The sequence below is a fragment of the Propithecus coquereli genome, unplaced genomic scaffold (assembly GCF_000956105.1).
Source record: "Propithecus coquereli isolate 6110/MARCELLA unplaced genomic scaffold, Pcoq_1.0 Scaffold241, whole genome shotgun sequence".
In the NCBI taxonomy this organism is placed as follows: domain Eukaryota; kingdom Metazoa; phylum Chordata; class Mammalia; order Primates; family Indriidae; genus Propithecus; species Propithecus coquereli.
In genome coordinates this window covers 3,341,093-3,352,696 of record NW_012147964.1, presented here as the reverse complement: position 1 = coordinate 3,352,696, position 11,604 = coordinate 3,341,093, and the positions used below count along the sequence as shown (strand labels likewise).

Here is an 11,604-nt window from a genome sequence, read left to right as displayed (position 1 = left end):
AGTTCAACTCGAGCCTTTCCTACACAGAGTCTCTGTTCTTTACTTGATGCTAATTTCCGTGCATCCCTCATATACTAAGCATTTTGGTCTTAGAATGTACACAATTTAATTAAGGCATCGTAGTTCTGGCTATAGAAGTATGAAACAAACAAGTTCTTAGAGTCCTTGCTCTTACATTTTTGTGGACAAAGACAGTTTATAAATGGCAACGTTTTTATAAGGAAATAAGGGCTTTGCAGGAAAGTAAACTGTGACAAGTGAGATAACAGGAAATGTATGGATGTTCTGTGTATTTTCCCTATAGACAGTAGCAGCCTTAGTGAAGTTGTCATCATAAATTCATATATTCTTCTACTTAGTGGGTCCTAAATTAACTGAGGAACTACTCAGGGATATTTGTAAATAGTGGGGAGCAATACATACATACACAGTTGTGCATTCACGGAGTTAATAGTTCTGAATCCCCATAAAAATAAACAGATATGCTTCAGCTTAATTTTTGCAATGGCTGAAAGTTTTAGGCTATGCGATATGCTATCACAAGTTTGAACGTGGCTGTATAGGAGGCCTCCCACTGGTACGGATCATGGGGTGTCTTACAACTCTTCTGAATTCACGGTGAGTTGCATTTTAACCTAGCTCCTGCTGCTCCCCAGCCTCTCCTGCCTTCCAACCGGGATGCTCCTTTGCAGCCATAATGTTAATGCTGCATTTACTACTGGGGGTCCGAGTACTTTTGCAATGGTTAAAAAGGGACGTGGGGATTTTATAAAAAGCCTTTGTATTCTGTGGCTTTTGCATCTGAATAGATGTTAAAAATTGCCATGAAATGTTAATTTCATAAATGGCAGATGGGTCATCTGACACAGAGACTAACTGCATTGCTAACTTGTGGATCCTGCCCTCAGCTCTTGGAAGCTTTTTGTTTTAGTGATCCGCAAAGCCCAAAAAAACCACTTTGCTTTTTCATCTGTTTAGACTGCCACCAGATGCTAGGGAAGAGAAAAAATGTAATAGCTTTGTGTTTCGTTAATGAGGAAAGCAAACAAAATTTTGTCCATTTCTCAATGTTAAGTACTGCAGAGAAGAATGTGATTTGATTATCATCTCATTTCCTCTCCTGTCCCCGTCTTCCCTCCCATCATACAAATGAAGAAAGTTAAGAACAGAGAGAATCCTTTTGTAATTTTTAAGCATGATGACTGGGTTTTCACACTCATGTGAGATGTGACTTCCTCAAAAGCACATTACCCATCTGACATGGGGGATAAAAACAGCAGAGAGCACAGAATCTTAACCTAGGCTCACATACCTCAGTGTAATCATAATAATGTAATCCCTCAGTTTTGAAGGCCTATTATGTGCCACTTAGCACTGTCAAAAGTTTTTAAGCTCAGAACTCTAGCTAGGCATGGTGGCTCACGCCTGTAATCTTAGCACTCTGGGAAGCCAAAGTGGGGGGATTGCTAGAGGCCAGGAGTTTGAGACCAGCCTGAGCAAGAGGGAGACCCCATCTCTAAAAAAAAAAAAAAAAAACAAAAATTAGCCAGTCATGGTGATGTGTGCCTGTAGTCCCAGCTACTTGGGAGGCTGAGGCAGGAGGATCGCTTGAGCCCAGGAGTTTGAGGTTGCAGTGAGCTATCATGACACCACTGCACTCTAGCTGGGCAACAAAGTGAGACTCTGTCTTAAAAAAACAAAAAACAACTCTTTTAGAACTCTAAAAGACAAGTATAGTTAGGTAATTTTACAAATATTGGATCAAATTTTACAAACAGGGCTCAAAGGGCTACATATCGTTCCATTTACATAACATTCTAGAAAAGGCAAAGATACTGGGATCTAAAACAGATCAGTGGTTAGGGGTAGAGGGTTGAGTACAAATGAGCAACACAAGAGTGTTTGGAGAATGATATAATGTTCTCTATCTTGATTGTGGTGGTGTAAATATGCATTTATGAAAACTCAGAAACACTTAAAATAGTGAATTTTACTTAGCGTATATTAAAAATAATTGAAAGAAAACAACAGGCGGGGCACAGTGGCTCATGCCTGGAATCCTAGCACTTCGGGACGCTGCGGTGGGAGGATCACTTGAGTCCAGGAGTTCAAAACCAGCCTGGACAACACAGCAAGATCCCATCTCCAAAAAAAATTTTTAAGAGAATTCTGTGAACTGTACACCAAAAAGATAATCTAGATGAAACAGACAGACAAACTCCTAGAAATATTCAAACTACCAAAACTGACAGAATAAATAGAAAATGTAAATAGGCTCTTGTCTCAGCCTCCCAAGTAGTTGGAACTACAGGCCTGTGCCATGCCTGGCTAATGACTTTATTTTATGTAGATACGAGTCTCGCTATGTTGCCCGGGTTGGTCTCCAACTCCTGGCCTCAAGCAATCCTCCCACCTCAGCCTCCTAAAGTGCTGGGATTACAGGACTGAGCCACTGTGTCTGGCCTCTAATGCCTTCTTTAGGCCACCATTACCACGACAGACAAAGATATCACACGAAGGGCAAAAAAAAAAAAAAAACTTCAGACCAAAACGCTTTTGAATATAGATGCAAAAGTCCTCAACAAATTACTGGACAACTGAATCCAGAAGTATGTGATTGATTATACACCAGACAGGATTTATGCCATGAATGCAAGGGTGGTTCAATACAGGAAAATCAATTCATATAAAACACATTAACAGAATAAAGGAAAAAGACCGCATGATCATCTCAACTTATGCAGTAAAAGCGTTTCACAAAATTCAACACCGTTTCACAACAAAAACATTCAACAAACTTAAGAGTAGAAGGGCATTTCTGCAACCTGTTACTGGGCAATTATATGGCAACAAGATTCCATAATGGAAACAAGGAAAAGAAAAGCTAACATTTGAACCAGCTCAGATCAGCAACGCCCTTCACCCACAATGCACAAGGAAACCCCAGGCTAGGGGAAACCTCCCAAGCTTGGGGGACAGCCTCTTCCTGCAGAGATGTACCCCTGGGGGGCCACTCCTAGGCAAGGAGGGAAACCTGAGAACCCAGGGGACTTAGCTCTGGTTGTCTCCACAGTTTCCTCCCCCTCCTCACAGTGTTGCAATGCAATGCTCCCTCCTCCAAGACATCACTTCTCACCACCCAGGAAACTCTCAGCTGGAGTCAGTTTAAGTTCTCACCCAAATAAATTCACCAATTCATAAACTCTTTCAGCAACAGTGGAACCCAAACAATCTATTCTTAAGTCTGATTTTCACAGATTTTCTCAGTTTGCACAAATTACACTCTGCACCAACTCTGTGCACACACAAGCTAAACTATCAGCAAGCATCCCCACGGCCACCACAAGTACCACCTCAGTAAGGACGAAACGCCCCCAACCGCATCTGCACCAGGATAGCTCCCCCTTCCAAACCTCCATGAGGACTCTCACCATAAACAGCTCCTGCCGGTGGTTGCTCTGGCTGGAGGCCCCCTGCACGGGGGAGACGCTCCTCAGAAAGCCAAACTGCACCTTTATTAACCTCCTCTGCGGGCTCAACGGTGGACTTAGCTGGAGTCAAACCCTCACTCCAGATCCCAGGAGCTACACTGGCTTCACGCCACCACTGAAATTTTAAATTACTCAAAGACTCCCAATCCCAGTATTGGAATGCGACTACAGGACAACCACTAATTTCACTGTGTGTTCGAGGAACAAAACAGAGTAGCAAAAGTAAGAAGCCGTGTTTGGTCATTTCTGCTTGCCAGCATTTCACAAAGCCCCTCATTCTGTGAGGATGTGCAGCTCTCAGGAAAAATGGTTTGCAGACAAAACGGTATGGAGTACTTAACTCCCACATCTCTTGCCCAAGTCACTATATTCCTTAATACACTGACCGCCAGGTGAGTTGTATTTAACTCACGCTAGTTTGGAGGCTGGAACCTCATAAAGAAAACCCTGCAGTTGGTCTGTGAAAAATCTTACTTGTTGATGTTCTCATTCCTACAGTTAATATTGACAATTTAATTCTAAAAACGTGGATTGCGTTGCATGTAACTCACGTACAGAAAACAATAAAAAAAATTATAAAGGATCGTTTTAATAAAACACTGTGGCCTCAGGGAAAAAAATTTGTTTCTAGTGTGGCAATGTGTTAAAAGAGCAACAATAACAAGTTGTGTGTCAATCAGAATTGAACACTCCTCAGTTTTATGGGTCATATTTTCCAGAATTTGCATTAATCTAATGCCCAAACACTAACAAGAAATAGAACAGGATCACACACTGTCACAAACTCTGCACTCTGCACAGAAGAGTGACAACGATGTATATGAATACTTTAAACCCTTCTCTTCATCCACCTCACTTTTAGGTGTGGAGCTGCGTGTATTCTCTATACCTCGATGGAAGAAACACTATTACTGCGACACTTATTCACAGCAGCACTCTCAGGGTAAGTTCCTGAGTAACAGCAGTCAGCAACAGAAGACAAAGAAATCTGAGAAAGTTGTTATTCTCACTAGGTCGAACAAAATTTAGGCCTGAAGAATTCATAATTTTACATTAACTGAAAACTGAAGCCTTCATAAAAGACCTATTAAGCTGTAATGGAACACACTTGTCGGGCCCCAGGGCGCGTTACCCTCCCAACTCCGGTTGTCGCCCCAAACTGCTCCCTGAGCCCCTGACCCCTTCGTGCGGTAACGACGTCGCACGTGGGCCCAGGAGCTCACGGGGTGGGGCTTCCCCGCGTCCCCCAGCCCCGGCCGGGACTCAGGGGCTGATACCGGGTCCCGCCGGCTCAGGCCGCTTCGCACCGCCCCCTCCCCAGTTCTGCTCCCGGCCCCGCGCACTCACTGTGTCCCGGGCCCACTCCTGGGCTCCCAGCGGCGCTACAGCCCTCGCAGGCACGTGCCCACGCCGGAAACGGAAACGCCTGGGCCTGGGCCGCTCGTGGCACGGGGAGCTGTGAGAACGGCGGCCCCGCCTTAACGGCCTGATTGGACAGATTTCGGGCGCGGCCCCCCTGATTGGACGGTGCTGCCGACGTCAGCGCTGATTGGAGAGTTTCCAACTCGTCCCTCACTGGTATCCTTGATTGGGCAGTTCCTCCAGACTGCCACTAAGCGTCCCTGATTAGACCGCAGCCACATTGGATAGTTCTCTATGTCCCGCCCCTTGCAGCTTGAGTGACAGGCCCCTCGAGAAAAATCAATGTGTGACCCCGCCCACCCGCCCGGGGGCCTTCGCATGGGGGCCCGGGGCCAATACCGTCCTCTCCCCGCAGTCGGCGGCCCCTCCCGCGTCCTCCTCTCGGACGCGCGCGGTAACTCCAGACTCGGTTTCCTCACCTAGCGTCCGTGTCTGGGGCAGGAGGGGCCAGGGCGGAACTGGCGTAGCCTCCGGTCCGGCAGGGTCCGGCGGGCCGGGGCCATGAGGTCCCCGGGTCTGTACTCAGTGTCTCATGACGTGACGTCACCACGTCGGCTCCACGCAGACGTTTGACCGCAGAGGCCCCGCCCAGCCCAGGCGCTGGAGCTGGAGACAGGAAACTTCTGTCCTGGGAGAGGATGGAGACCTAGCACTGGAGCAGGGCTCAGCAAATAGAGCAAAACACCGCAGATTGTGGTGTACCTTTGAAATGTTTTCATTGATATGCAAGCTGGGGAATCACTTTCCTGAGTCTAAAGTTTGAAAGAGGCTAAAATATCTATAGTGTCCATTCTGTGAAGATCAAATAACATATGTATGGTAAACTGTTACATATTAAAACACGCAAATGGATATTATACTCATATATATGTGGTAACTGAAATGCCAAGAACACCTGATGCTTTAAGACGAGATGTATTCTGTGCATGCAGTGTTACTTCCAAAAACCTGGGTTGAAATCAGGCTGACATACGAATAATGTCTACTATCTTGGATTAATTGAGTTTACTCCTCTTAACTTCAGTTTCCCATCTGTAAAAGGGGATTGTGATACCTGTCATATAAGATGGTACAGCATTGAGATGAATTATGGAATTATGGAACAATGTCTTTCACAGAGAAAAGAACTAGGTTTTTTCATATACTCATTTCAAGACATCATGAGTAGGACCTGAAAAATAATTATATTGGGATAAGTATTGGTTACTGTGGGCAATGAAGATGTTAACTCCTGCATTACAAAATTCTGTCCAACCAATGGTATTGTTTAATTGGATGAAAATGTGCACATACCCAAAATGGATTTGAAGCTTCTCATTTTCTAAGGAAATTTTTTTTTACATGGTGAAACAGGTATGGACACACCTGTGACACCAGAGAAAGAATATCAGTCTGTTTCACTTAAGCTCTTTAAGCTTTCCAGGAGGTCACAGGGAGGATCGTGTAGCTCAATGAGCAATAAACTCTGGGGCCACAGACAATGGGAATCATAACCTGTTGGAAATAAAATGGCAGCTTCAGTAGTCACTGCCACCTCCCAACGATGTAACCAGGAACTTAAGTTTTGGGCATTTTTGGCTGCAACATTAAATCTGCCAAAGTGGAGTCAGGAAACAGAGCTACCATTAAGGAACAAGATGATTGCTACAGACATGATGTAAATAGGAGAAGAGCTGGAGATAAAGGGGTTCACAGGATGAGAGATCACGAAATGCAACAGCCAGAAATAGCCTGATGAAACCCACAGAGCTACAGCGAAATCAAGGGATCTGTGTGGGCCTGAATAGCAAGGAGGGTCCACGATGGGGAAGCTTGTGGGAAAGTCTGTAGAGTTTGCTGCCTAAGAGGAAACAAAGTCAAACATGTTATGTTTCCTTTGGGGCTTTTCTAGCTTAGCAGAGCCAGAAGTCAGAAAAATGTGCTATAACCTAGGCCCACTAGGTTATGATGTCTCTGTTTCCTGATGATAATGAAGAACTGAGAATAATGGCTTCTTCCCTACTTCCCAAAACTCATGTACCTTCCTCTTCTTATGAACTTTAACTCAGAACCATAAACAGAAGGGGCTCGAGGGTATATGGTTTCCAAAGTTATTAAGGTTGACAACACAATTCAATAGAACCATCTATACACTAACTTTCATCTTTATGCCAGAAGGTCTCTCTTCTTAACTCAATGCAGTGTGTCCAATTTCCAACCAAGATGAAGGACAACGAGTATAATGTGAAATATGACCATAAATCAGTTGATAATGACCTCTTTCAAGAGCCTTCCACAAGTACTTATTTCTGTGAATTATACACATGTGGTATCTACTAGCGACAAACAAATGTGGAATATACGTCTTCCAATAAGAAGGACTGAAGGGGTGCATAGCGTGACAGCGAATGCCAGTACCTGCAACTGTGGACTGGAAAAAATTTTCAGCACCGAAGTCTCACCGTGTTCACACACTGGAAACATAATGGAAAGTAAAAATAAGGAAACGTTTCATCTAGTATCACGTCAAGTTGTACAGGAAAAGAAAAAAACACTTTATCGCCTCTGGGTCCAAAAGACATCGTAATGTAAATATGAAAGGTTTTAAATAACCATATGATTATTTAAAGTTCTATATAACAAAATGTTAATATAGCTGAAAGGGTAAAAAACAGGATATTTACTGTTTATATCCCAAACATAAACTAGAAATTAATACACTAGGAGTCACTATTAAGGCTGAGACACTTAGAAGGTGATATCACAATAATAATCAAGAAATTTCTCTCCTACTCTGAGTTTTCTTGTACAAAATAAGTACTATACCAGAAAGTTTTCTCACATTCTCTACATATATAAGGTTTCTTACCAGTGTGGGTTTTTTGTTTTGTTTTTGCATTGACAACAAGGTTTTACGGTTGAATGAACACTTCCACACATTCATTGTATTCTTAGAGTTACTCTCCAGTATGTGTTCTCACATGTGCTTGAAGGGACGAAAGATACCTGAAGGCTTTCCCACAGTGCTTGCATTCATACGGTCTCTCGCCAGTGTGCGTTCTCACATGCACGCGAAGGGATGAGGAACAACTGTACGCTTTCCCACATTCGGTACATTCATAGGGTTTTACTCCACTGTGCGATCTCACGTGTTTTTTAAAATACTGAGAATGGCTAAAGGCCTTCCCGCATTGCTTGCATTCGTAAGGTTTCTCTCCACTATGTGTTTTCACGTGTTCTTGAAGGGAGGAGTGACAACCGAAGGCTTTCCCACAATGCTTACATTCAAAGGGTTTCTCTCCAGTGTGCGTTCTCACGTGTATTCGAAGGGATGAGGAAAACCTGTAGGCCTTCCCACACTCCTTACATTCATAGGGTTTCACTCCACTGTGTGTTTTCACGTGTCTTCTAAGGTAAGTGGCGCAACCAAAGGCTTTCCCACACTGCTTACACGTGTAAGGTTTCTCTCCAGTGTGCATCCTCCCGTGTGCCCGCAGGGATGAGGGATACCTGAAGGTTTTGCCACATTGCTTACATGCGTAGGGTTTCTCTCCACTGTGTGTTCTCCCATGTTCTCGAAGAGATGAGTAACAAGTGAAGGCTTTTCCGCAATGTTTACATTGATAGGGTTTCTCTCCGGTGTGCGTTCTCACGTGATCCCTAAAAGATGAGTAACAATTGAATGTTTTTCCGCAGTGCTTACATTCATATGGTTTCTCTCCAGTGTGTGTTCTAACGTGTTCTTGAAAGTACGAGGGACAACTGAAGGCCTTCCCACACTCCTTACATTCATAAGGTTTCTCTCCAGTATGAGTTCTTACGTGTCGTGTAAGGTAGGAGTGATACATGAACGTTTTCCCACATACTTTACATGCGTGTGTTTTCTGTCCACAGTGACCTCTCACATGTCCCCTAAAAGAAGAGGGACAAGTGAAAGCCTTTCCACATTTCTTACATTCGAAAGATTTTTTACTGCTGACATTTTTCCCATTTTTCGTAGATGCTCTCCCAGAGTCCTGGCGTTTATAGGGTTTCTCCACAATGAGAGTTTCCACATGAGGGCTTCGGCACAAAAGACAACCACAGACTTGCCCACACGCCTCACAGTGATACGGTCTCTGTCCAGTGTGAGACTTTTGCTGATTCTTGAAGGCTTTGCCACATTTAGTACATTCACTGGGCCTAACTTCCATAGGGTAACTCTTGTGCACAATCAAGTTCTCAATCTGGCTCAAGGTTTCTCCACATTTATGACTTTCGCTACTTTCACAGAGGCTCTCCACCAACTGGCTTCTGTTTAAAATAGTAAGCACACCGTTAGTCATTAATGATTGGCCATTTTCACTGAATCAGTATATTTTCAGCATCATCAACATTGTTTCCAAGTAGAACAATCTTAAGGCTCTGGGTGGAGGCTCAACTATAGCCATAACTGTCACAGCGTTTCGTACATATGGGGTTTTTGGATATTGTTTACAACTGATTATATTTCAGATACTTAATATCAACATCAAATTTATGAAAATATTATCCTATGAAAACTCCCGGAGTAAACAATTGTTTATAGCTAGGTTTATACTTATTCTTTTTGGCTTTTTTTGGAGACAAAGTCTTGCTCTATCGTTCAGGCTGGAGTGCAGTGGCATCATCATAGCTCACTGCAGCCTCCAATTCCTGAGTGCAAGCCATCCTCCTACCTCAGCCTCCTGAGTAGCTGGGACTACACATGCATACCACCATGCCCAGCTAATTTTAAAATTTTTTGTAGAGATGGGGTCTTGCTATGTTGCCCAGGCTGGTCTTGAACTCCTGGCCTCAAGTAATCCTCCCATCTCAGCCTCTCAAATACACTTATTCTTTAATTTCAAGTTAGTCTTATACTTGCTGAGATATTCATTCTTCTGGTTGAGTGCCACTCACCTCAAATGCCTCTCTGGGATTTGGTGCTGATCTTCAATGTTATCAAATCTCCAGTTTTCTCCAAAAATAGACCAGGAATCATTTCTTGTGAATTTTACAATTTTCGCACCATTGGATACTTCACTCCCAAAAATATCCTGCCGAGGACTTGATCCATTGGTTCTAACATAAATGCAACAATCTGCAACAATTAGTGACACAATTTAATTCCTTGGGGGAAAAAATGGTAGGATAGAAGAAAGAAAATAGACCACATGTGGATTTCTTTTCATGTACTGACCCAAAATTGTAACCACATTTTATAAGAACAGACATGCCACCAATGTGAGACTCTGAGGACCTTGTCTATCTGGGACTTTCGCAACAGTAAAGAATGCATCAAAATGACAGCCTGTTTACTAAGAACCACTTCCAAACAGATGGCGACTGTTGTTGAGATAAGTAGAATGTTATCAGAAAAGCAAAGTAGGGAGGGAGTGAGCAAAATGCACATGCCCAAATGCTATCTCTGTAAGGGGAAATACAGGTCTTCCCCAGAGAAGGATGGAAAAAACGTCAAACAAAGCATCGTTCTTAAACAGAGAACAATCTATGTTTCTAACTGACACATCCAAACAGAATCTCCTTAACCTATTCCTCCCAAGGCACTCGCATGCATAGAGGCCCTACGTGAAACATTTCTGCACTGTCCCCAGCTGTCCTTGGGAGACGAGATGGCTATATGTGGCTGCCATATACTCATGGAGAAAATTACATGATGAGAGTAACAAACACTTCCACGAGATAGGCCAATACCTTGGACTTCTAGACCATTGATGATGATTCAGTGTGGGTACAATTGCAGCAAATTACGTCAACTGTGGATAAATCACAGTGCAACTTTCACAGGGATGAACCCACAAAGCTGCTTTCACTGCCCCAATGTGACACTGGAGACAATGTTCACACTCACAAAACATAGGGAGCCTCAAGCCTGGTAATCAAGAAAAATAAAATTTCAATAATACACAAAACTCTGTTTTCATCAGCTGGGCATGGTGGCTCGTGCCTGTCGTCCCAGCTACTCGAGAGGCTGAGACGGGAGGATGGCTTGAGCCCATGAGTTCAGGACCAGCCTGAGCAACCCAGCAAGACCCCGTCTCAAAAATAAATAAATAAAAACCAACTTGGTTTTCACAGAGAAGTCTTTTGACTCCACGTGTCATGAGGGTTGGGATCGTGTCTGTCTCTTTTCCAATATATTTCAATTTCTGAGCCCACACTTTAAAAAGACAAGATATATTTGCTCTCTGGAGATATACTGAAGGGATGGTGTCATCCTTACCCAAGGAGGCCAGGTTTCTGAAGGTCTCCAGCATCACATCTCGGTAGAGGTTCCTCTGAGCATGATCCAGCAAAGCCCACTCCTCTGGGGTAAAGTTCACGGCCACTTCCTCAAAGACCACCGAGTCCTAAAACATCCCACATATTCTATTTCAGCAAGGCACTATCTGCCCCCATGCGTACAGGAGGAAGGGTGGGGCTGACAATCTGGGGAACTGGGCTCAACTAACACGGATCCTGAACCATGTGGACCATACATTCTTGTGAGATGACAAATAATATGCAAAAATGCAACACGCTCCGTGGTGGGTGCTCTGGAAACACAAAACAAAGTGCCATGATAACAACTGGTATAGACTTAAAATTACTAAGATAGAGCTTATTTGGGGGCAGGGTAAAGATGGATCTATGAAATCATCATTCAGGTAACATGGAAATTGACACATGTCCTGCTCAAAATTTATTATTA

At 43.6% G+C, this 11,604-nt stretch overlaps 1 protein-coding gene across 1 annotated transcript in view; it reads right to left on the bottom strand.

Annotated features, from left to right (window-relative positions):
- Window positions 1–7,803: 7,803 nt before the first annotated feature.
- The window catches only part of ZNF77 (zinc finger protein 77), a 10,730-nt gene continuing 6,929 nt past the window's right edge, over window positions 7,804–11,604 (bottom strand). The window contains exons 5-7 of the mRNA XM_012646142.1: window positions 11,137–11,263; window positions 9,813–9,993; window positions 7,804–9,185 (exon numbers count right to left, since the gene is read on the bottom strand). Of these exons, the coding sequence (XP_012501596.1) occupies window positions 7,850–9,185; window positions 9,813–9,993; window positions 11,137–11,263 (1,644 nt within the window). The 3' untranslated portion in view covers window positions 7,804–7,849. The remainder of the gene's footprint in view (window positions 9,186–9,812; window positions 9,994–11,136; window positions 11,264–11,604) is intronic.